Genomic DNA, 27492 nt, shown 5'->3' with positions numbered 1-27492 from the left:
GTATTGTGTGTGGGGGGGAGGGGTAATGGAGGGTGTATTGTGTGTGGGGGGAGAGGTCATGAGGGGTGCATTGTGTTTGTGTGTGGGGAGAGGTAATGAGGGGTGCATTGTATTGTGTGTGTGTGTGTGGGGAGAGGGGTAATGGGTGCATTGTATTGTGTGTGGGGAGAGGGGTAATGGGGGGTGCATTGTATTGTGTGTGGGGAGAGGGGTAATGGGGGGTGCATTGTATTGTGTGTGGGGAGAGGGGTAATGGGGGGTGCATTGTATTGTGTGTGGGGAGAGGGGTAATGGGGGTTGCATTGTATTGTGTGTGGGGAGAGGGGTAATGGGGGGTGCATTGTATTGTGTGTGGGGAGAGGGGTAATGGGGGGTGCATTGTATTGTGTGTGTGGGGGGAGGGGTAATGTGTGTGGGGGGAGGGGTAATGGGGGTGCATTGTATTGTGTGTGGGGGAGGGGTAATGGGGGTGCATTGTATTGTGTGTGTGTGTGTGTGTGTGTGTGTGTAGGGGGAGGGGTAATGGGGGGTGTATTGTATTGTGTGTGTGTGTGGGGAGGGGTAATGGGGGGTGCATTGTATTGTGTGTGGGGAGGGGTAATGGGGGGTGCATTGTATTGTGTGTGGGGAGGGGTAATGGGGGGTGCATTGTATTGTGTGTGTGGGGGTAATGGGGGGTGCATTGTATTGTGTGTGTGTGTGTGTGTGTGTGTGTAGGGGTAATGGGGGGTGCATTGTATTGTGTGTGTGTGTGTGTGGGTAATGGGGGGTGCATTGTATTTGTGTGTGTGTGTGTAGGGGTAATGGGGGGTGCATTGTATTGTGTGTGTGTGTGTGTGTGTGTGTGTAGGGGTAATGGGGGCTGTATTGTCTGTGTGTGTGTGTGTAGGGGTAATGGGGGGTGTATTGTGTGTGTGTGTGTGTGTGTGTGTGTAGGGGTAATGGGGGGTGTATTGTGTGTGTGTGTGTGTGTGTGTGTGTAGGGGTAATGGGGGGTGCATTGTATTGTGTGTGTGTGTAGGGGTAATGGGGGGTGCATTGTATTGTGTGTGCGTGTGTATGTAGGGGTAATGGGGGGTGCATTGTATTGTGTGTGTGTAGGGGTAATGGGGGGTGCATTGTATTGTGTGTGGGGAGAGGGGTAATGGGGGTTGCATTGTATTGTGTGTGGGGAGAGGGGTAATGGGGGGTGCATTGTATTGTGTGTGAGGAGAGGGGTAATGGGGGGTGCATTGTATTGTGTGTGGGGGGAGGGGTAATGTGTGTGTTGGGGGAGGGGTAATGTGTGTGTGTAGGGGGAGGGGTAATGGGGGGTGCATTGTATTGTGTGTGTGTGGGGAGGGGTAATGGGGGGTGCATTGTATTGTGTGTGGGGAGGGGTAATGGGGGGTGCATTGTATTGTGTGTGGGAAGGGGTAATGGGGGGTGCATTGTATTGTGTGTGTAGGGGTAATGGGGGGTGCATTGTATTGTGTGTGTGTAGGGGTAATGGGGGGTGCATTGTATTGTGTGTGTGTGTAGGGGTAATGGGGGGTGCATTGTATTGTGTGTGTGTGGGGGGGGTAATGGGGGGTGCATTGTATTATATGTGTGTGTGTGTGTGTGTGTGTGTGTGTGGGGGGGGGTAATGGGGGGTGCATTGTATTGTGTGTGTGTGTGTGTGTGTGTGTGTGTGTAGGGGTAATGGGGGGTGTATTGTGTGTGTGCGTGTGTGTAGGGGTAATGGGGGTTGTATTGTGTGTGTGTGTGTGTGTGTGTGTGTGTGTGTAGGGGTAATGGGGGGTGCATTGTATTGTGTGTGTGTAGGGGTAATGGGGGGTGCATTGTATTGTGTGTGCGTGTGTGTGTAGGGGTAATGGGGGTGCATTGTATTGTGTGTGTGTGTAGGGGTAATGGGGGGTGCATTGTATTGTGTGTGTGTGTGTGTAGGGGATGATGGGGGGTGCATTGTAGTGTGTGTGTGTGTGTGTGTGTGTGTGTGTGTGTGTGTGTCAGAGATGTGTGTGTAAGAAGCAGTACTGTGTGTGTATATATGAATTAGAGCAGTCTGTGCGCCCCCCCCCAGAACTATATGGGTTCCCCAGAGCGCTATGTCACCCATCGCAGTGATGAGTACACCACCAGAGCTGTTTGCCACTCCAGTAACGTCTATGCCCCCTGCCCCTCCTGTAATGTATATATCGTAGCCCCCAGCCCCTCCTGTGATGTATATACAGCAGTGCTGTCAGTGTGCAGTCATGTGTGTTAGTGACAGCCATCGTGAAACAGCCACATGTCCTGAAGGAGCTGGACGGAAACAAGCGGGAGAGGTGAGTGAGGCTGCTGGCGACTTTCCCATATTAATACCTGTAAGGGCTCATGCGCACGTAACTGCTGAATATTCTGCAGCGATTTGACAGCAAATGTGCGCGTCAAATCGCTGCAGAAACACTGCATAATGGATGCAGTTTTTCTGTACAAAAAAAGACGATTTCATGCGCTCTGGCTGCTGCCCCCACCATAGACAGAGCGGGAGCTGCATCCATAGCGCACGGAATAATTGACATGCTCATTTTATGAACGCACGGATTTGGGTCAACATTTTAGCACCCAAATCGCTGCGTTCATAAAAGCAATGGGTGCACGTATCATGCACAATCTACATAGATTGTATAGGGGACGCAGGACGCATGCATTTACACTGCAGTGCTATACGCAGCGTAAATGCATGTAATTACGCAACGTGCGCACGAGCCCTAATGTGTCTGTGTCTGCATGTATGTCAGTGTATATAACTGTGCATATATTTGTCTGTTTATATGTATTTTTCTGAATTTGTCTTCAAATATGTATATACGCATGCCTGTATGTGTGTGTGCGTGTCTGTGTGTGGATGGGGCCCACTGAGACTCACCCGGAGGCCACAAAACCCTGGAGCTGGCCCTGGCTGCCTTAACATTGGGATCAATAAAAAATATGTGACAAAAGCGGGCTTTACACGCTACAATATATCTAACGATGTCTCGGCGGGGTCACGTCATAAGTGACGCACATCCGGCATCGTTAGTGATATTGTAGTGTGTGACAGCTACGTGCAACCCTGATTGTGCGTTAAAACGTTGATTGCATACACGTCGTTCATTTTCTAAAAATTGAACGTCTCTTTGTTCATCGTTCTTGAGGCAGCACACATCGCTCCATGTGACACCCCGGGAACGATGAACTGCAGCTTACCTGCGTCCCGCCGGCAATGCGGAAGGAAGGAGGTGGGCGGGATGTTTACGTCCCGCTCATCTCCGCCCCTCCGCTTCTATTGGCCGGCCGCTGTGTGACGTCCCTTTCACTTCAGGAAGTGGATGTTCGCCGCCCACAGCGAGGTCATTTGGAAGGTAAGTACGTGTGACGGGGGTTAATCGTTTATGCGACACGGGCAACAAATTGCCTGTTCCGCACATACGATGGGGGAGTGTGCGATCGCATACGAGATCGAAATGTGTAAAGCAGCCTTAACTCTACTTTCTGTGTGTAAGTGGACAGCTGTGATTTATCCTGGACTGTATCTGTATTGTAGTACTGTAAATCTGAATGTGGCAGAACAGGATAAGATAAATGTTCATTGGATTTATATCTAAATGCTACGGTTCGTGCTCTACTGTTATGGCTAAAAATGTTAACGTTATGGGGCCCCTACCAGATTTTCTGCCCAGGGGCCCCCACCAACCTTAATCTGGCCCTGGTGACGGTAGACTGCCGAATTGAGACCACGTGCACTGGACACATTGTCTTGATTTCCCAGTATCCTCGCTGCAAACAGGTAGCCACATGACCACATGTATGCGAATTTTCATGTACTGACTAGACTCATCTGGCTTTTTTCCCCAGATGTGACTTGAAACAAGTTGCTTATGTCTAGTTGGCATGTGAAAGCAAGGATGCAAATCGGATTCATGACAGTGTATACATCGAATGCTCTCACCACAAATCTGCTGTCACATAGTGATTGTAGGCTTTTGTCCCAACCCCTTTAAGGCTACATTCACATGACCATTTCGTTTTTGCGGTCCTCAAAAAACGGTCCGTTTTTTTTTCATGGATACATCCGTGTGACATCCGTGTGACATCCGTTCCATTCCGCATCCATGTGCCTTCCGTTTGTTTGCGGACCTCAAAACATGGAAGCAGCTAGATAGATAAGTAGATGGATAGCTAGATATAGATAGAGGGATAGATAGATAGATAGATAGATAGAGGGATAGAGGGATATATATAGAGACAGAGAGATAGAGGGATAAATAGAGGGATGAATGAATCAATGGAGGGATAGCTAGAGGGATAGATAGATAATGAGAAAGACATATATAATGTCCCATTCCCCAGCATTTTGTAATGTTGCACCCTTTAGTGCTTTTCATGTGGCACTAAAGGGTGCTTAGGCTTGTATTTAGCCAAAAAATAAATAAATAATTAAAAAAACGACGTGGGTCACCCTTATTTTTTATAGCCAGCTCGGGTAAAGCAGATGGTTGCAGCCTGTAGACCACAGCTGACAGCTTCACCTTGGCTGGTAATCCAAAACAGAGGGCACCCCATGCTGTTATTTTAAATTAAATAAATAATTTAAAACAAAAAACGTGGGGTCCCCCCCCAAATTGGATAACCACCCAAGGTAAAGCGGACAGCTGTGGTCTGGTATTCTCAGACTAGGGAGGTCCGCGGTTATTGGACCCTCCCCAGCCTAAGAATATCAGTCCGCGGCCGCCCCAGAAGTGGCGCATCCATTAGATGTGCCAATCCTGGTGCTTTTTCCCAGCTCATCCCGATGCCCTGGTGCGGTATCAAATAAGGTAATATATGGGGTTGATACCAGATGTGTAATGTCACCGGGCATCAATTCCCGGGGTTACGGATGTCACGGCGTCTATCAGATACCCGACATCAGTAACCCAGTCAGTAATTTAAAAAAAATAGACGACAAACTAATTTTTATTTGAAAAAAAAACTCCCTAAAACATTCCCTCTTTCACCAATTTATAGAAAAGAAAAACAAATCTGGGTCCAGCATAATCCAATAAGGGGGTCCTACAACGATCCATATCATACTCATTGTCTCAGTCAATGAAGAACATCATGAGGTCAGCCCAGGTCACTGCAGGGCATGACCAGCGGTGACTTCAGGAGGTTAGCGAGGTACATTACCTGCGGTGATGGAAGCCGCTGCACTCTTGACGTCAGCGCTGGTCACTGAGATCAATGACCGCCGCGTTCTCAGATCACCTCTCGTGAGTGACCCGTGACGTCACCACTAGTCAGTCTCGGGCCACCTGCGAGAGGTGATGTTAGAACACGTCTGTCAGTGACGAGTGCTGACGTCAGGAGTGCAGGAGTTCATCACCGCAGGAAATGAACTTTACTAACCTCCTGACGGCAACACTCCTCATCCCCGCAGCTGCTCGCACTGCAGTGTGGGCAGATGCTGACACAGTGCAGTGTGTGGGCAGATGCTGACACAGTGCAGTGTGTGGGCAGATGCTGACACAGTGCAGTGCGGGCAGATGCTGACACAGTGCAGTGCGGGCAGATGCTGACACAGTGCAGTGCGGGCAGATGCTGACACACTCCAGTGCGGGCAGATGCGGACACACTGCAGTGCGGGAATATGCGGACACACTGCAGTGCGGGCATATGCGGACACACTGCAGTGCGGGAATATGCGGACACACTGCAGTGCGGGCAAATGCTCAGACACTGCAGTGCAGGCATATGCTGACATTGCAGTGCAGGCATATGCGGACACACAGTGCAGTGCCAGCAAATGCTCAGACACTGCAGTGCGAGCAGCCGCGGGGCGGGAGTGGGACACAGACTGCACAGGCACCCGACGGAGGTCACATAGAAGTGCTTCCATACGGCTTCCAGGGATTTTGCGGGCCCATTGACTTGTATTGAGTCACGGTCCGTTATTCTGGAACAGAATAGGACATGTTCCAAAATAAAGGAACGGACATACGGCACCCGATGTGGTTTTTTTGTAGGAACTGATGCACAAGGAAGTGCTACCGTGTGCCATCCGACCCTACACAAAAGACATTAATAAAAAACAGGAGAAAATTGTAGAAAAAATACCCTGACTATAAATAAATAAATTGCAAGTGCTTAATAAACAGGGTACTTAGTATATACATTTTTGCAAAAAGGTAAGAAGCTGTCTCACCTCGTCACGGTGTACCCATCTGAGACAGTCCTTAACCTACTAAAGTTAAAAACATATTCTGTACCTGACTAGTGTCATGTCAAAACTTCAATATGGATGGTAAAGTGGTCAGCTGGGTCCCAGATTAAATACACAGCAAAAAGTGAGAAGCAGGTAATTGTTTTTAACTTTAGTAGGTTAGGGACTGTCTCAGATGGGTACACCATGACGAGGTGAGACAGCTTCTTACCTTTTTGCAAAAATGTATATACTAAGTACCCTGTTTATTAAGCACTTGCAATTTATTTATTTATAGTCAGGGTATTTTTTCTACAATTTTCTCCTGGTTTTTTTCTAGTCTTGAGGCTGCAATTCACATGCTTGTAATGTTGCATGTTTATTGAACAATTGTCACAGCTCAGTTTTTTTGGTGTTTTACAAAAGACATTAAAAAGATGGTCCTGTCCGTGGGTCCGCAAAAAAACAGACACTGACCAGGACAGAAGGAACGGTCATGTGAATGAGCCCTAAGTTACATTCGAAGTTGTGTGATTATTTTGTGTTGCCAGAGAGCAAATCATTGTATTAGTTCATGGCAATCAATAGAATTGATACTAGTTTGCTTGTATTTTTAATTCTTAGTTCTTTATTAATTTCCTAATTCCTATATAATAATACTATCTATATTATCAGGATGTACTTTGTAGATAACAGTGAAGCCATTAGCATGTCCAGGATCTTCGTTCTGGTCCATAGAAGGGTCTTGTAATGTATACATGTATTATTTTGTGTACTATTGTGATGGGAATTATGGTAACATTGAGGAGTGAGTGCATTTGTCTGATACAAGCTATAATCACAGGTTTGTCCTCACTACACAAATCACCATGTAAATATCACATACCTCAAGCTATGCTAGCTTTAGTCTACTACTTGTATCAACACGAGCTGTCATACCATGCATTTCTTCCCGCCAGGTTTTATAGACTGCATATGCTCATCTTAATGGTCTTTACTTTTTTGCTTCTATTTTGCAGTTTATTAGAGGAGATATTGGAGATTTTTATGTTGGCTGTCTCCTAGTTGCAGAACTGAGCACACCATTTGTATCACTTGGCAAACTTTTAATACAGGTATGTGGCAGGGTTCAGTGAGTTAATTATACAATGTCTACAGTCTTTTGAGCTATGTAAAAACCTAAAATACTTGCGGAGTCCTATGCTTGAGGGGCATTAGCCTGGCTCTAAACTTTTATCCCATAAATGACCTGGCCTGGGAAGGCCTTAAACAGAACCACAGCACAAATTTGAATTGTAAAGAAAAGACATGGCTGTAATGTCGCTGTAATACTGATTACACTGATATCTTTGGTGTCGAAATCCTCTATGTGGTTCTTCTTTAATCATCATTTGATGTTTTCTACTAATTAGATTTTGGTGCACAAGATTTATCTTCCCTGTCTGTGATTCCCCAACAATTTTGCTTTCCTATGCTTTGTGAATGACCTGCCTCTTCTGTTTGAAATCTCAGTAGTGACCTGTCATTCAGAGACTAGGGGCAGGCGGAGGGGCTAGGGAATCACTGGCAGGGAGAAAGAGACCTAATTAGTAGGGATGATCGAATACCTCAAATATTCGGCTACACCCATATTCGACGAATAGGTCTCTGCTATTCGACTATTTACGAATATTCGATGCGCAATGTAAGTCTATGGGAAACCCGAATAGTTGCCGAATAGCAACTATTCGGGCTTCTCATAGACTTACATTGCGCATCGAATATTCGCATAGCGGCGACCTATTCGTCGAATATTCGCGAAGCCGAATATTTGGGATATTCGATCATCCCTACTAATTAGTAGTAAACTACTTAAAGAAGAACCACAAATCTGATTTTTTTTTTTCCCAAAGATATCAATGTAATCAGAATAACAATGCCATTACACCCTGTGTTTAGTTTACATTACAAAATTGTGCTTGCAGGTTCTTTAATGATGAGCCATAACTTTTTTTTTCTTAAAGGGAATCTGTCACCAGATTTTTAACACCTAATCTGAGAGCAGCATAATGTAGGGGCAGAGATCCTGATTAGAGATCCGTGAGCTCCAAGTTTGGTGTTCGTACCAGACTTTACACAAAATAACGGTGTTCGGATTCGGAGTTTGGATGCTTTACGTATGAACACGACTCACACAAGCATTGCTGTGCTTGGGTACACTCAGTGCTCAGCCCTGTGCGAATCGCTTGCACTGTTCAAACGGCACACACTGGGGGTAACAACAGCGTGATTGGATGTAGTATGCACCAAGTAAAAAAAAATTGAAAAACCCCACTCACCCGCCCCCGGAAGTGATCTGTTTATGGCCGGCTGCATGTGAGTGGAGACTCGAACTGGCCAATTAGTGACTTCCATTGAGGTTCAGGTCAAGTTTGGGTCCCAAATCGATTTTAGTTTAAAGTTTGGCTGGCCCGCCGAACCGAACTTCCATGGGTTCGCTCATCTCTAATCCTGATTCCAGCTATGTATCACTTACTGGGCTGCTTAGTATAGTTTTGATTAAAATCACTATTTAATCAGCAGTAGATTATCTTTGCAGGACTACTTGACGTGCTGCCAGGTAGTCCAGCATACTCATTAGCTCTGTATTACTGTTAGATCTGCAGCAGAGAAAACATTGATTTTATCAAAATGACAGCAAACAGCCCAGTAAGTGACACATCGCTGGAATCATGGTATCTGTCGATACATTATCCTGCTGTCAGATGGAGAGCAAAAGCCTGGTGACAGATTCCCTTTAACACTAGAAGTCCCAGAAATTTCGAGCTCCCCCTGAAATCTCGAAAGAGGGTCAAATGACCCTTAAGGGGGCTTTACACGCTACAATATCGCTAATGCGGAGTCGTTGGGGTCACGGAATTTGTGACGCACATCCGGCCACATTAGCGATGTTGTTGCGTGTGACACCGATGAGCGATTTTGCATTGTCGCAAAAACGTGCAAAATCGCTCATCGGTGACATGGGGGTCCATTCTCAATTATCGTTACTGCAGCAGTAACGATGTTGTTCCTCGTTGCTACGGCAGCACACAGTGCTATGTGTGACGCCGCAGGAACAAGGAAGCTCTCCTTACCTGCCTCCCGGCCGCTATGAGGAAGGAAGGAGGTGGGCGGGATGTTACATCCCGCTCATCTCCGCCCATCCGCTTCTATTGGGCGGCCGCTCAGTGACGTCGCTGTGATGCCGCACGGACCTCCCCCTTAGAAAGGAGGCGGTTCGCCGGTCACAGCGACGTCGCCGGGCAGGTAAGTATGTGTGACGGGTCTGGGCGATGTTGTGCGGCATGGGCAGCGATTTTTCCCGTGTCGCACAACAGATGGGGGCAGGTACCCACACTAGCGATATCGGGACCGATATCGCAGTGTGTAAAGCGGCCTTTAGTCAATTATATTATCAAATACAATTAACTGAATAGAACTAACTAGAAACTAAATGGCTAAACTCAATGGAAAACAACAACCTCCTGTAGTGCAACAGTAATGGCCTTATTTACAGAACAAAAGACGGTGATTATAGGATGTTAGCTAAAATCCTTCAGGTCATTCGACCCGTCTCTGGGTTCCAAAGGTAGAAATGTTAAATGACCCCTCCCTGGGACTTCTAGTGTTAAATGGCTGTATAATGCCTTGTTATATGCACAAGAAATATTAGTTTTTACACTATTTGAAGGTACATATAAAGTATTGTAATAGCATAATTTTTTTGTGAAATCTAATATATAAAGCTGAGTGTGTGTGTGTATATGTATGTATGTATGTATGTATGTATTTATGTATTTATGTATGTATGTATGTATGTATGTGTGTGTATGTCCGCTAAAGGAATCCGCACCGTCACATTCACAATCACAAAATTTTGCACAGACACTCCATGTGACTCAGGGAACATCATAGACTACGTTTTCACGGGAAAATTTAACTCCGCGCTTTACAGTTACTCTCCAACAAACCTTCCTCCATTAAAGTCAATGGAGCTACAAGCTATAGGTTATTAATAGCAGCTGTGAGTGGTTTCTATAGAAACGAAAGACATTAATAGTATAACAAGCTTATGTGTGAGGTAATAAAATGTCAGTAGAGAAACAGAGAGAGACAGACAGACATAGGCACAGACAGAGTAAGAGGCAGACAGGGAAAGAGACAGAGACACAGACAGGGAAAGAGACAGACAGTCAAAGAGACAGAGGCAGACAGACACAGACAGACAGGGAAAGAGACAGATAGAGAGAGACAGACTGACAGACATAGATACAGACAGAGTAAGAGGCAGGGAAAGAGACAGAGAGATAGTCAGACAGATAGAGATAGTCAAAGAGACATAGGCAGACAGGGAAAGAGACAGACAGGGAAAGAGACAGAGACAAGGAAAAAGACGGGGAAAGAGACAGACACAGCTAGAGAGAGACAGACAGATACAGAGAGAGATAGACAGACAGACAGAGACTGATACAGAGACAGACAGAGATAGATACAGACACACATAGATAGAGACAGAGACACACATGGATAGTGACAGAGACACACATGGATAGAGACAGACACACAGAGACAGACACACAGACAAAGAGACAGTTACTATCCCAGGCAACGCCCCGGGTACTACAACTAGTAACTGTATAAAATTGATCTTTAGCGTTTTGTGTATAAAATTCCATGTTACACACTAAACCTATTGAGTGAATTATCCAGGTTATTATGGTTTTCTAGATATCTAATATGTGTAAAGGCCCAGTCACACACAACGACTTACCAGCGATCCCAAAAATGATGCGACCTGATAGGGATCGCAGGTAAGTCGCCGGGAGGTCGCAGGTGAGATGTCACACAGTCAGACCTTACCAACGATGCAGGAATGGTACAGGTCGCAGTAGCGACCTGTATAACGATCTCAGTAGTCACTGTGACCCTGTCACACAGTGTCAAACACAGCGATGGGTCCTGCCCAGCAGGACATCGCCTTTGAAGAAAATGGCCTGGACCATTCTGCAACGACTAGAGATCTCACAGCAGGGGCCTGATTGCTGGTAGGTGTCACACATAACAAGATCGCTAACGGGATCGCTACTGCGTCACAGAAACCATGACTCAGCAGCGATCTCGCTAGCGATCTCGTTATGTGTGACGGTACCTTTAGTCTTTTGTTTTTATGTATTTTATGTGTATGAAAAATGTGTTTATACTGTTTTTTTCCTATGGGGGAGAAAGAACTTTTGTTTGTAATTCTTCCATTACACATTTTTATGTTTTTATATCATATTTGTTAAATAATATGCCTCCTAAGAGTTTATCAAAGGATAAAGGATAAATTACATTTTACAGTAAAGTTGTTACTGTAACTGAGGCATCCATGGGAACCCCAATTACAGTGGAAAATACCACTTACGTGACAGAAGTCACTCCCATAGATGATCTGGATCTGCCAGGATGTAGCAGCTGTGCCATAAAGCGCAGACATTCGCATTCATGTGTTCACTGAACCTATCAGATTCTTCGGAATAGCAATTATTGTAGCTATGACTTGAAAAGAGCAGGCAGGATTTGTAATAAACTCCTTCTGTCTTCTCCTTAAGGTTCTTCCCTGACTGTCTATGACAGATGAGCACCCATGCTGCTCCTGATAAATTGCAGGAGCATTAAGGTGCATTTACATTGCAAGATTATTGCAAACGCATTCTCCTAGAACCAATCATTTTGCGATAATCTTAAGCAAAACGCTTGTTCATCTGGTGATATGAGCTTTTGTGCAGCAGTGTTCTTGGCAGCACATCGTTCTGTGTAAATAGTACCTGTGCTACAAGAACATTGGCAATCTATGTGCACTGAACAAGCTATTACAGATCGTACTGTGTACATCAGGAATGCTTTTACCTTTTGTAAACAGTGGCACTGTTTATGTGGCATAATCCATTTACAGGTGGGTTTAAATTATATATGATTTACTAATTGACAAATTGTCTTTTCAGGGAGGAAGGAGACAAACTAGTGCCACCTATTGAAAGTAGCAATCCTAAAAGTCAAAAGTGGCCCTTTAATGAGCCTTTTCATATGACTTAGGATTTATGCCAAATCAGAACCTCAATTAGCAGACATGGTGTTTCGGGATGATTGCCCCTTGTCAGTGCAAAGTATGAGGTCTGATCTGGCTGTATGAGAAGCTATAGTGGGGTCTAAGGTGAGAACTTTTCTCCTTGCGAAGACTGACAAACCAAGCTGGCTGTTGGTGACTAATTGACAGGAATCGTTAAATAATTTTCTTTATTTACCTATAGTAAAAAAAAAATAATCAGATTTTCTTTTTATTAGCAAGAAACAGATCCTGCGTTAAGATGTCTCCGTCGGATGTTATCAAGCCCCGTCAGTCTCTGTCCCCCTAGCCAACACGTTTCACTGATGGGAGGCATTCCCTCCATATTATTCCTTGCTAGCTTCCTCTGTCTGGCAGCTCATAGTACGGGGAGGATAGTCTGGGTCTGGATTACATGCTACTGTGATGTCTCAACATAGGATCTGCTCCCTCTATGTCAAGACTGAAGAAAGTTCAATACTTCTGGTCCTTTACTAAGAACATTTTAAAACTAATCAGCATTTTTCATAAATGTAAATTGCAAAGATATTTTTGAGAAATGTCGGTTTTAAAAAATGATTGTTCTAGTTAATCAGCTACTTGATTCTGCTTACGGGATCAGTTGACATCACCAATCACACCATCAGCTATGCTAAGGAAGTGCCCTTTAATTACCATATGTAATCTACCCAACAATTAATACCAATGGTTATAGCAGTGCAGATACAGAGCAGGGTTAGTTATGCTGTAATATGGTCCCTTTTAATTACGTTTGCATTCACACTAATCCTGTGTGTTTTATTTCCTACAGATGAACTTACAGAACTCCTTATTGCACAAAGTGAACGGTGCTTTTGTCCTGCTGACCTTTTTTGCCTGCCGTATCCTGCTGTTTCCATTTATGTACCATGCCTACGGGAAGCAGTATGGGATTCCACTATACCAAGTGCCTTTCAACATCCCCCTGCACTGCAACATTACAATGGGCACCATTATGGCTCCACAGATATACTGGTTTTGGCTTATTTGCCGAAAGGCCATGAGACTATACAGTAATTCGGCCTCCAGCAAGGACAGATAACATTCAGTATATAAGCTGCAGTCATGCTATGTGGCTGGGTTTTACTTGGAGTCAGTAGAAGGGACTGGGCTACTATTCGCCAATTGTGTTACAGCCTCATTACACGAGGAGCTGTGGTCCAAGTCACGGACGTCATATGTATGGAGCCTTGTTACAAGCTTCCACGTTACAAAAACACTACAATTCTAGATTTTAGATGGTTGTTTAATAAATCACAATGTGATTTTCTACAGAATTGCACTAAATTTCTAATGGGTAATCCGAAGAGCCTCTCATTGTGTAATGATAATGAAATGACGTTTTACCGGAGAAGAGCACTGCATTTTTCTGAAGATATAGTTTGCTGTCTATTTAACAGAATGAAAGGGGACGGTTAGTCATCTAGGACAGTTAATAGGTTCGGATGGTAAATAATTTACAATTGTCATTGGGAGAAAACTAAACAAATCCTGTCCGTTTCTATGTCGGATGAGTTTGGACGTGATTTGGGGGATTTCTAGCCGGTGACCATATAGCTTACTTGTTTTTATTCGGTGCTGCGGTGGTGATCAAATTTATACGGCGGGCTTTGGGCAATAATCTAGTGGTTTTGTTAAAATGTGACTTCATTAATATATTACTTTGTAAACCTGTTTTATTGTAATATGAACCGATGAACTTTGGTCAGAAACTAAAATGACCATATGCTTTGCGTTACATTTACCAGAGGTAGCAGTATGTTGAAAAAAATCTTAATACGTTACTGTTTTATCATCTAAAAATAATCTGATACTGAAGACTGAGTTATAGATACAGTTCAGCCGTTTCAGGCTAATCTATAGGAAACACTATCATACACTGCCCCCTCAGGCCTGCACTGAGCATTGCAGCTTATCAAGGGGAAAAGCTGATGGAAACCCCTTCTCATTCTGTTTTAAAATCCATGTAAAAAGAAAACCACCATGGATCAGATTTACTAATGTTTAGAAAGTCATTAAATGGGCCAGCTTTATCACTAAGGCTCCTGTAGGATATTTTGGGGCATCTTAAAGGGAACCTGTCACCTAGAATATGCGTTCTGACCTATCAGCAGACGCATGTGTGCCCTAATTACACCTCCCTACCCATCCTTGTGTTGTAAAATTGTGTAATATGAAAGTAATAAAAAACATTTTATTACTTTCATATTTCCTATGTAAATTAGAGAGCCGCTGGCCACATGGGCGGCGCCTTGCCCTATGAACGTCTGCATCACAGGGACGTGATACCACGGAGTCACATGAGCAACGTCCCCGTCGCTCATTCTATCCTGCACGCATTGCAGCAGGCTTCTTTTCCGGGTGTTCACTCGCCAGCTTCAGACGCGCACTGCACATGCGCAGTACGCGTCTGAAACTGACAAGGAGAACCCGGAAGAGAAGCCTGCCGCAATGGTAAGTATAAACGCGCGCAGGATAGAATGTGCGATGGGGACGTCGCTCATGTGACTTCATGGTATCACGGCCACAGGGGCGTGATACAACGGAAAGTATGCAGACGTTCATAGGGCAAGGCGCCGCCCATGTGGCCAGCGGCTCTCTAATTTACATAGGAAATGTGAAAGTAATAAAACGTTTTTTATTACTTTCATATTACACAATTTTACAACACAAGGATGGGTAGGGAGGTGTAATTGGGGCACACATGCGTCTGCTGATAGGTCAGAACGCATATTCTAGGTGACAGGTTCCCTTTAAGACAGCACTTATTGGTTAGTTTCCATCGCACTAATATAGCTCAAATTACCTCTTGCAAAAAGTATCCAAAAAACATCTTGAGCTTTGTAAATGTCCTCATTTGTTTTAAGGCAGGTTGGTGGCATTTTTTTTTTAATTTTTAACATTTCGCAGTTTTACAGACAAAATCTAAGTCATTTAGAAAAGATGTTGCTAATAATGGCAAATGTAAAAATGATAAAATGTTTGTAGGCTTTTTAACATTTTACCATAAAGTTCGAAACAAGATTTAGTACCAGCATTTTTTAACAAAAAAAACTTGCAAAAATATTCAGCCTTAAATGGCAGTAAAACTGTGGTAATGCTGTGTAGTGTAAAGGTATGGGAGGCATGTCCTAAACCAGAAACTCAGAGATGGTTCCTGGACTTGGGCAAAAATGATGCTGTCCATAGATATAAAAAAAATCACTCCTCCAAAATGTATATCTAGTAAGTGTTCAGATATATTTAACCACAAAAATGCTTCCTGGGAAGGTGCGTACTTACAATGTTAAATGGAGCATTGGAAAGGTTTTTGTTAAAGGTTTTGTTATGTTTTTTAAAGCACCTGTCTAGCGTTTTATTGTTTATTGCAGTGCTGGAGTGGTGCCACTAATCTAAGTTCCCTGCACTTAAGGGGGCTTTACACACTACGATATCGTTAATGTTTTATCGTCGCGGTCACGTTGTTAGTGATGCACATCCGGCATCATTACCGATATCGCAGCATGTGACACTTACCAGCGACCTTAAGCGACCTCAAAAATGGTGAAAATCGTTCACCATGGAGAGGTCATCCCAAAACAAAAAATCGGTAATGGTTGATTATCGATGTGGTTCATCGTTCCTGCGGCAGCACACGTCGCTGTGTGTGACACCGCAGGAGCGAGGAACGTCTCCTTACCTGCCGCCGACCGCAATGCGGAAGGAAGGAGGTGGGTGGGATGTTACGTCCGGCTCATCTACGCCCCTCCGCTTTGATTGGCCGGCCGCTTAGTGATGTCGCTGTGATGCCGAACGTCCCTCCCCCTTGAGGGAGGGATTGTTCGGCAGTCACGGCGACGACGACGACCAGGTAAGTGCGTGTGACGCTGCCGTAGCAATAATGTTCACTAAGGCAGCGAACATACGATATCACACACACGACGGGGGCGGGTGCTTACACGCTCGATATCGCTAGCAATTGCTAGCGATGTCGTAGTGTGTAAAGCCCGCTTAAGTCTCATACTTATTAGCTGCCATCTTCATCTGTTATTTTCACCGCTCTGTTTAGTCTCCAGCAGTTTGTTACTTGCTGGATCGCTCCAGTGTTTGCTGGGCAATCCGGAGATCACACAACTCAATTTAAGTCTATGAGAGCCAGAACGAGGCTCTCATAGACTTATATTGAGAGCTTGTGTGTGTTACTTCTGACTTCTGGTAAGTCAGAAGTCACGGTCAAAAGTTAGTGGCGCTGGAGATGGCGGCTGGTGAGTATAACAGTAGGGGCAGGGAGCTCAAGTTAGCAGCATCACTCCAGCACTACAATGAAATAAACACTGAAGTGGTGCTTTAAAACATGGCCTATGTCACGATATCAGACTGATGGACCTGATTTACAGCAGTTAAAAATAATTATTTTATTACAGTGGTCCTAACAATTGTAATTAATGAGTATTATTTATCTTAGAACAAAATTTTACACTTGAAGGGAATCTGTCAGCAGGTTTTTGCTATGTAATCTGAGAGCAGCATAATGTAAGGGCAGCTACCCTGATACCAGTGATGTGTCACTTATTAGACTGTGTGCTGCTATTTCAATAAAATAAGTTTTTCTTTATCAGTAGGAGATTATCACTACAGAACAACTGTCCTGATACCTCCTTGTCCAACCACACCCCCATCATTAATTAGCAGATGTCAATCAGTGGAGGGGCGAGATTATACAGGGCCCAGTATTTTGAGCGCTACTACATCTGTCCAAAGAAACAGTGATTGTACCAAAAAAAAGACAGCAACCAGACCAGCAAGTGACATCAGTGGAATCAGGGTCTAAGCCCCTATATTATGCTGCTCTTGGATTACATGGCAAAAACCTGGTAACTGATTCCCTTTAATATATTATCTACATATAATTTGAGCACCTCTTGTATTACTTTTTTTGCATTGATTCTAGATTAAAGCTTGTAGAGTATGTCTGAGCTACTTTCATGCATCTGCTGGTTTTCATTAGAATCAGGGGATCGTGGACACACCCCCTATAATGAAATGGAGCAGGTAGCTTTCCCACATCATTACAGTACTGTACGACGTCTGGTGTAAAGCTGACATTCTCCAGAATGCAAATCACTAACGCAAGCTATGGGCAGACATTCAGCCAGGAAGAATTCTGGGAGATTTCAGCTTCCAAGCTTGCGGAATTGTGAATGCAGCTGTGAACTGTCATACCGGTGGTGGATCAGGATCAGTAGAGGATAAGTAATTCAATATATGTACTAAGTTACTCAATTACATGTAAGATGTAACTGTACGTGGTATATAGTAGGATAGCCATAATAGTTATACTTGTAGCCATCTTTAGAATAAGGGGTACTTTGCACACTACGACATCGCAAGCCGATGGTAGCGATGCCGAGCGCGATAGTCCCCGTCGCAGCTGCGATATCTTGTGATAGCTGCCGCAGCGAAAATTATCGCTACGGCAGCTTCACATGCACTGCCCTGCGACGTCGCTCTGGCCGGTGAACCGCCTCCTTCCTAAGGGGGCGGGTCGTGCGGCATCACAGCGACATCACACGGCAGGTGGCCAATAGAATCAAGGGGGCGGAGATGAGCGGGACGTAAACATCCCGCCCACCTCCTTCCTTCTCATTGCAGCCGGGACGCAGGTAAGGGGATGTTCCTCGCTCCTGCGGCTTCACACACAGCGATGTGTGCTGCCGCAGGAACGAGGAACAACATCGTAATTCGTAACATCGGTCCTTCCGAAATTATGGAAATGACCGACGCTACACTGATCATACGATAACGACGCTTTTGCGCTCGTTAATCGTAGTAAAAAGGATTCACATACTCCGATGTCGACAGCGACGCCGGATGTGCGTCACTTTCGATTTGACCCCACCGACATCGCACCTGCGATGTCGTAGTGTGCAAAGTACCCCTAAGGGTTTAGGGTAATAGATTTTAAGCCAATGTTTTATCCACATTTTTTTCCTCCCAAAATGGAAAATGTGTGATACCTAATCTTGTCTGTTTTTGGCATAATAAATACAAATAAATGTGAGTGAATGTGCTGTAGATCACACACAACCAGTAGCTTGTGACAATAAGATAAAAGGTTGGTGTTTGGCCCAAGGGTCAATAATCCTGAATAATATTGACTTGCCCACTGTATTCTTTGATGTACTAATATATATGGACTACCGTAATATATTTTTGATAGGGGAATATGTATATTTAGATATTTATGATATACAAATATCAATTTATTTATAGGTGATGTGTACTTATTACGTTTTTGATACCATTGACCGCACGGAATGCAGTAAACTAGTTGTGATTGCCTGAGTAGACGGTAATGCAGCACATCTCAGGAAATAAATCCTAGAAGGCATATTTCATTTTCTGAAGCTGTCTTTTAGGCATCTAATAGTGATATTTTTTCAGAAATAGATAAAAAAGCGTACCAATATAGGAATTCTGTTCCTCTAAACCCTCAGAAAGCATAAGGAGAGTTTCTTTAAGGTGTTGCTACCTCTGCTTAAAGGGAACTGATCAGTAACATTAATCCTGCGCAAAACAATACAAGAGTACTACAGTGCCATCGGTTCCACTGAAATTGATGTAGGAGACAGAGGCTCTGCTGCGTAATGTCACCTGTGCTCTTCACTGTCAATCAAGGAGCACAGGGCAGCCCTGGTGTGGAGATGTGAAGAAGGGCCATAGACTGCACAGGCGCTCTGCCATATAAATAATAGCCGAATAACGGCACTATAATATGTATCTATTATAATATTTTAGACTACCCTATTCAGCACTACCTGTTCTTGTGGAGGGGTGGTGTGAATGACAAGTTCCCTTTGTACCAACAGTCTGTATATGATTGACCCCAATCCGCTAATTCATACTTAACACGTCATCATTTTTTTATTGTTCCCAGATTGCGTTTTACATTGTCTTTTTATGGCAGCTGCTTTTCAGGTTTTACGTTACGCACAGTTTTGAGTGGCACATATGACTACTCGCTCTGCCATAATCTTATCGTTACATCCAATCTGTTGTGTAATAACTGTTGTAATATTTTTGCTGTGCTCTAATGTGGAGTTATAGAACTGTATTTTTAATATATAGCTTTATTTTGTCTATTATCCTGTGGAAAAGGGCAGTCAGCTCTACACTTTATTCAGTGGTACTGCACTTCTAATGGAACACAGTGGGCAAAGCTGGTGGTTTCACTAGTGCACTTCGCTTCATTGAAGTCCTTGGTGACCGCTTGACATAGAATCAGCAAATGGGACCCCTTTCCTCACTATAACGGAGTATCCTAGAGTTAGGTCCTCCAATAATCATAAATTTATGGAAAATCCTGTGGATAAGCCATCAATGTGTAATATGACTGTACTACTTTAAGGCCTTATTAACGCAAATAAAAAACACTTTCATTAACGCTCTGAATCCATTTTTGATTTGTTCTGTTGTTTGAATGGTTCTCATGAGTATAAAACTCACAGCTAGAGTAAAAGCTTCTCTTCACAACGAGTCAGTAAAAAAGTGGCAGCATATGAATCCCATTGCGTACTGATGGTTATTGGTGATGAGCGAATAGTAACATATTCGGGTTCAAGTTATTCGTATCAAATACCTAGTACTATTCCAGTATTCATCACAAATAAGGTACCTGCACCCGAATATAAGACATCCCCAAAAATAAAATCTAGCAGGAGTTTTCTGCAAGGCCTAAATATAAGACATTCCCCCGAAAATAAGACCTAATTGAGGTTCAATAATGACGTGTCCATGCAGCTAAAAAAGTAAAAAAATACTGCAGGACACTTCATTATAGAAAGCAGCCCCAGAAGAAAGAAGACCCTGCAGTCATACTCCTCAGATGTCGACCGGGAGCAGTGGAACGCATCAAGGACCTGCGGCGGAACACACACATCAGATCACCCACACATCAGATCACACACACAATCACATACACTCACCACATCTTGCGATATCAATTACTTCTCGGCGGCTTAAGGACCTGTGACGCTGTGCACTGCACAATGGAGCTTCCAGGACCTGTGGATGGAACGCATAATAGAGACACGAGAGCAGAGAGTCCCCTTCTGGCCGTAAGCAAGTGGTATCACCGGATGTGGCAAGTGTGCGCGTGCACGATTGTATGTGCGATATGTGGTATGTGAGTGTATGCAGCCTGATGTGTGAGTGTGCATGTGTGTGTGATCTAATGTGTGTGTCGGTCAGAAGCAGGGGAGGACGGCATGCAGCATACCTGCTGATAGCACCCGCCGAGAATCACAGAAGGACCTGGGAGCCACACAGATGTCTGGGGTCTGGTAAGATGATCCTGGGAAGGGGGATCTGCAGTTTTTTGGGAGGTAAACTTACCCCAAACCATTCTTTCCCTGATAATAGCTCCCCCCTCTGAAAATAAGACCTAGTGCATTTTTGGAGCAAAAAAAATATAAGACAGTGTGTTATTTTCGGGGAAATTGTCAAGAAAAATGTTCAAGTTCGCCATTAGGTTTGTTACTCGTGACGAATACTGGAGTAGTACTAGGTATTCAGTATGAATAATTTGAACCGAAAAATTTTAGTTTTCGCTCATCACTACTGGTTATATTTCAGTCCTGTCTGCAAATCGGACTAAAATAGCATGTCTTTTTTTATGCAGACCCTTCAATCAGGAAAAAAAACACAAAACAAACCTGACCTGTCAGTAGCACCATAGAGCATAAAGTGTCAGTGCCGCATGGAGTATAAACACTGATTTGTGAATAAAGCCTAAATATATTCCATCTACGGAAGTGATAGATATTTCTGTTAAAGATCAAAGAGATTGTAAAAAGTGGTTTCACCATGTTTTTAGGTTATCTTTTATTGGTAGGATAAAGCAGAGGTCAAGTATTCACACCTCCACTACACTCATTCTTTATTGGACTGCGGAACATAGCCAAGAACAGCGCTCACCTGTGTGACAGTCCCTTAAAGAATGAATGGAGCAGTAGTGCACATGATTACCCTCCATTTCATTCAGACAGATCTTTCTAAAGCCCCATTCTTAAGGCCACTTTACACGCAACGACATCGCTAACGAGATGACGTTGGGGTCACGGAATTCGTGACGCACATCTGGCCTCGTTAGCAACATTGTTGCGTGTCAAACGCAGGAATGACCGTTAACGATCAAAAATACTCACCATATCGTCGATCGTTGACACGTCGTTCTAATCTCAAATATCGTTGCTGTTGCAGGTACGACGTTGTTCGTCGTTCCTGCGGCAGCACGCATCGCTATGTGTGACTCCGCAGGAACGAGGAACAACATCGTACCTGCGGCCGCTGCCAATGAGGAGGGAAGGAGGTGGGCGGGATGTTACGCCTGCTCATCTCCGCCCCTCCGCTAATATTGGGTGGCCGCTTAGTGACGCAGCTGTGACGCCACACGAACCGCCCCGTTAGAAAGGAGGTGTTTCGCCGGCCACAGCGATGTCGCTAGGCAGGTAAGTATAGTGTGACGGGCAACGATTTGCCTTTGACGCACAACCAACGGGAGCGGGTGCTTTCACTAGCGACATCGCTAGCGAAGTCGCTGTGTGTAAAGTGGCCTTTAGGGTCATTGTGGTTCTGGCTGTTACACCCCCAGCAATTCGCAAATTATTCCCTATGCTATAGAGAATAAAATGGCCCTGATTCAATAAGATTGGCGTGGTGAAGTCTGAAGCTCCGGATTCATGAAGAGGTGCATGCCTCTTCATGAATCAGGAGCGTCTGATGAGATGTGTGCACCTCCTTGAGCCACCACAGGTTAGCCAGTAATCTTACTCCAGTCCCTAATTCTAAATTTGTACTTATTATAATCTTTTTTTTTTTTTTAGGTGACTGTTTTATTGTCATAATTTCTAGCCATAATGCAACAAAATTATCTTTGTTCATAGGGTTTAAAAAGTGGGACTATTACCAGTACATCTTACCTATGATTTATAGTTGCATGTATTGTGTTTGTTGCAAATTTTTTGCTGCAGTTTCCACAAAAATAAAACTCAGGTCAATATTCTCTTAAAGGGTTGTTTCTCGTCAAGAATCTCCATTCTAAGGCCTGTTTCACATGTCAGTGAAAAACACAGACGTTCTTCACTGACGTGTAAAACACGCACATGTCCCTTCGTGTTCCGTGATTCACGGCACACGTGGGTTGTCCATGTGCAATCCGTGATCCGTGATTGCATATGGACATTACTCACCTGCCTTCACTGCTACTGTCCATGGTGCTGAACTCCTCGGGTCTGCAGCGTCCGCCCACCGCTCTCAGCACCTACTTCCTGGTCGGGTTTTCCTGCTCTCATGAATATTCATGAGCCAGGCAGAAGCTGCCGAGAACGGAGGCTCCAGAGCGAATCGCTGGAAAGGTTAGTTGAAAATGTTTAATATGTCCATGATTTTCTGGTACGTTTTTCACGGATCACACACGGATCACACCATAGTGTGGTCCGTGGGTCATCAGTGATGCCAGAAAAAAACTGACTTGTCTCCGTGCAGAATCACGGCCATGCATGCACGCTGCACGGAGACACGTTCAGTGAAACATCACTGATGTGTGAGCAGACCCATTGATTGTAATAGGTCTGCGTATGTCAGTGATTCTGGTACATTTAAAAAAAAGCACAAACGTACCAGAATCACTGACGTGTGAAAGGGGCCTTATGCCCAGTCACATCATGTGTCTGTCAAAGTCACTTGAATATGATGACTATCTGTATGCCATAACTGAGAGCTCCATTGTGACTTGACGGGTTATTTGAATGTTCACAAAAGATGACAACAAAATCTAATAAATGCCAGTGGCACATCTTTCTTAAGAATGCATTTCCATCTTGTGTCACTGCGGTTGGAGAGTAGGCTGTGCATGTTTGGCTTTTTCCTTCCCCTACTGTGGTAGTTAAAGGGAATCTGTTGCCAGGTTTTTTGCTACCTCATCTGAGAGCAGCATGATGGAGGAAATTAGACTCTGATTCTAACATAGTCTCATTTAGTTAGTTGGTGCAGAATTTGGTACACAATCAACGTTTTTAGATGTAGTAGAACTCAGAAAGTTAACCCCGCCCACACCACAGCTTGCTGTGTACATTGTATATTGACAGTAAGATACTAATTAGTACGGGGGGGGTGTGGTTAGACTAATATTCACCTGTAGTGCGTAGTCCGGCAGTAATGATCTCCTTCTGATTGTACTGAAACAACAGAACACAGCCTAATAAGTGACAAATCACTGATATCAATCTCAGCCCCTACCTGATAGCAAAAACCTGCCGAAAGATTCCCTTTAAAAATAAGCCAAGCAAGTGTGCATCTATCATTAATGGCATATGCTGTGGATATTCCAATTGTTTGAGATGTGAAAACTCCTTTAACATAAAGGATCTTTTTTTGTAGAAAATGTTCAAGATGTTCGATACACCATTTTCTTTCCTGTTACCATAGTGCATTGTAATTGTGTTACAATTATTCCTCATGCCATTAAGTAATTACAGTGAAATCCCATGTACCTTTTAGCCCCACCCTTGGTTCTTTCTTTAATACTCAAGTAATCTTTTGTTCTTGTTTGCATTATCGCAATATAAACAAGTCGCTGGCGCTGTCTCACTAAAGAATGACCCAGGGTGTAATACATGTTCGCTTAGCGAAGCCTTGTTTGAAAAGCTATGATTCCAGTACCACGTATGTGTAGATTATTTGGCACCTTTGCCAACTTTCTGTGCTTTGTGCAACATGAATTGTATATTTGCACTTCTGAGCTGAAACAGTGTGACAATGTATGAATCATAATGTAACTCAAGGACCTTTGACAATCAAGACAAGACTTCAAATAAAGTGCTTCTGTAATGACCACATTAGATGGGGGATCCAGGATGTTAAAAAGCCGCCAATCATTAAAAGACCACCTATTTAACCCCTTCACGACTGTCCAATTTTGCGCTTTCGGTTTTTTTTTTCGCCACCCTACTTCTAACTTCTAATTGTATTTGAGATATTTTATTTACTGTGTTTGCTATATAATGTAAAACTGAAGTGTTGCTGTGATGCCCCAGGTCGGTGCGAGTTCGTAGACACCAAACATGAATAGGTTTACTTTTATCTTAGGGGTTAAAAAAAATTAGAAGTTTGTCCAAAAAAAGTGGCGTATGTTTTGTGCCATTTTCCGTAACCCGTAGCATTCTCATTTTTCAGGATCTATAGCTCCGTGACGGCTTATTTTTTGCATCTCAAGATGACATTTTTACACAGATCCTACGTTTTGATTGCCTGTTATTGCACTTTGCGCAAAATTTGTGGCGACCGAAAAAACATAATTTTAGATTTTGGAATTTTTTTTGATGCTACGCCATTTACCGATCAGATTCATTGATTTTATATTTTGATAGATCGGGTATTTCTGAACGCGGCAATACCAAATGTGTGTATATTTTTTATTTCCAGGATGCCGCATGACAGCACCACAGGAGTTGCTTCCTCCAACCTCTACAGGGACAGGACACAAGAGGTTAAAAGTCCCTCCCCTACCCACCTCTCCAGTGTTTTTCCTGTCCTTGTACAGGATGGACGCAAGAGCTTACCGGTAATGTACGGGGTCCAGGCGGATCGGGGGGGGCCTCGCTTTTTCCTTCCAGCCTGTCAAGACGCCCCAGGCCAACACCTCTCGAGGAGAAGTCCCTCAGCCATGCCAGTAGAGCTGGAGATCCCGGCAAAGGCCGTTTCCTAATCCGGAAGGCTCTCAGCATCCTGCTGGAGGCGCGGTATGCGTTCCAGGCTGGAACATATTATTGCGAATGTGCAAAGGTTGCATTTCTGGTTTCCGGTAAAGTGCAACTCCCGAAGGACAGCAAGAATTCTAGAACTCGGAAGGCAGGACAAGGACCTGGAGTCACCTGCAGACAGGTAATAAAAACCTGAGGGGGGGGGATTGTACGCCGTAATATCCTCACGCAGGCTGGGTGCAGTTGTGCTGTTAGAAGCTTGCAATGGACGAGGGTGAACGTTCAGATGGCAAATTCCCTGATGAACCCCAGGTCCACATAAGTGTCACCCTGTTTGGGATCGGCCCTTTTAATAGAGTGGTTTACTGAATAGTCTGAGCCTTGTATGTTTGCAGGGTGGAAGTTCCTCTATGGGCTCTGGCACCATCCCCAAAAAGGAATCTAAGCATCAGTAAAATCTAAACGATGCGCAGTAAGCAATACAAAGTTGCCTGACCCCTATATCAAAAAGCTCTGCCAGGCCTGTATCACAAAACTTGTCTCAGAAGAGCAAACAACCCTCCTGTCTGAAATGAGGTCTATGATACGGGAGGAGGTACAGGCAGCAATGGCTACCACAGTTCCACAACAAGAACCCTCAGCAGTCCCTAAGAAGCGACAGCGTTACACATTAGATGAATCCTCAGACGAGGAGGACAATGTGACTCTGAATCACAGAACTTCTCCAGGCAGTCCGTAAAACCATGATGATAGAGGAGACAAAGAAACCAAGGTCCATACAAGATGAGATGTTCGGAAGTCTGAGATCTCAGATACACAGGGTCTTTCCCATTAACCAGGACGTTCGGGCAATGATAATGGAAGCATGAGAAGAAGCCAAGAAAAAGCTTGTGATCCCACGAGACTTCAAAGCTCGTCTTCCGTTTGAAACAGAGGACATTAAGGAGTAGGAGGACGTTCCCAAGATTGACGTCCTGGTTGCGAAGGTCACAAGGACGAAATCTATCCCATTCGAGGATTCCTCGGGTCTTAGGGACCCCATGGACAGAAAGGCGGATTGTCTCCTCAAAAGAGCTTGGGAGGCTTCGGCAGCCACCATTAAAGCCAATATAGCTTCTACATCCGTAGCCAGATGAATGTCTCGATGGTTATATGACCTAGAGACTCAGATTAGGGACAAGGCCCCTAAAGAAGCCATCTTAGACTCCATTCCCATGTTAAAAATAGTGACAGGGTTAATGGCGGATTCTTCGGCAGAGTCAGTTAGATTTTCAGCCAGGAATGAGGCCCTAAATAATTTGGCTCACCGAGCAATATGGATAAAAACGTGGTCAGAGGACGAAGCTTCAAAGAATAAGCTTTGTTCCATCCCCTTCTCATGTACCCGGGTTTTTGGACCTGTTCTAGATGAAATTCTAGAAAAGGCTTCTGATAAGAAAGGAGGGTTTCCGGAGGACAGACCTCATCGTTCCATCCCTGCCCGTAGATTTCGGTCCTCTAGAATGCAGTAATACAGGGGTAAGGGAAAATCTAGAAGATGGAGCTATCATAAAGGGGGAAAAGATAAAAATCCCCACTTCGACCCCAGAAAAAGATCAGATAGATCCTGATGCCAGGGCTATAGGTGGGAGGCTTAGCAGCTTCCTGGAGGAGTGGAGAAAAATAACCTCCAATCCGTGTGTCCTCCAGGTAGTATGGAAAGGTCTCCAAATCGAGTTCTCTCCAGTCCAGGTCCCTTTAAACCCGCCTCTGGTCAGACATAGATACCTTATTACTAGAGATGAGCGAACCGGTCCCGGTTCGGCTCGAGGTCGGCTCGACGAACGGGGGTCCCGTTCGAGTTCGGTTCGTCGAACGTTCGACGAACCGAACTCGAACGTATAGGCTAGAATGGGAGGCAATCACAAACACATAAAAATGCATGATAAATGTACACAAACAGTTAATAAACATTGCCATAACACTTACCGGTCCTCACGATCCCTTCTGCACTCTGTCTCCTGCCGCTATTCCATCCGATGATCGCTGAATCCTCCCGGTGACGGCACTGCCAGCAGAGATGCAGGACCTATCGTGACGTCAAAATAGCCATGTGACCAGTCACGTGGCTATTATCTCATTGGCTACAGACTGGTCACATGACTATGACACGTCATGTAGGACCTGCGAGTGCATCTATCCGGTACACGGTGCACATATGTGTATCGCCGTGTACCGGCGACATGCTCTAGCACACGGTCGACTCCCCGTTCCGTTAGGGACCGGCTGACACAGCCGGTCATTAACGGAGATCACCGTTGCCATAGCAACGCAGTTAGCGGTGATGTCACCGCTAACCGCGGCTCCGAGAGCACCGTTGCTATGGTAACGCGTCTGTCAGCGTTACCGCTGTTATCGCTGACAGCCAGCAGTGATCACTCACG

The 27492-nt window shown here is 44.4% G+C and overlaps 1 protein-coding gene across 1 annotated transcript in view; it reads left to right on the top strand.

The window, feature by feature from the left end:
- Positions 1–14413, top strand: part of TLCD3A (TLC domain containing 3A) — a 114453-nt gene extending 100040 nt beyond the window's left edge. Inside the window, exons 4-5 of the mRNA XM_075334217.1 lie at positions 7207–7302; positions 13102–14413. Coding sequence (XP_075190332.1) covers positions 7207–7302; positions 13102–13371 — 366 coding nt within the window. The 3' untranslated portion in view covers positions 13372–14413. The remainder of the gene's footprint in view (positions 1–7206; positions 7303–13101) is intronic.
- Positions 14414–27492: the final 13079 nt, after the last annotated feature.

This window comes from Anomaloglossus baeobatrachus, chromosome 2 (assembly GCF_048569485.1).
Source record: "Anomaloglossus baeobatrachus isolate aAnoBae1 chromosome 2, aAnoBae1.hap1, whole genome shotgun sequence".
Classification (NCBI taxonomy): domain Eukaryota; kingdom Metazoa; phylum Chordata; class Amphibia; order Anura; family Aromobatidae; genus Anomaloglossus; species Anomaloglossus baeobatrachus.
Note: the sequence above shows the minus strand (reverse complement) of the source record. Positions and strands in the feature narration are given on the sequence as shown.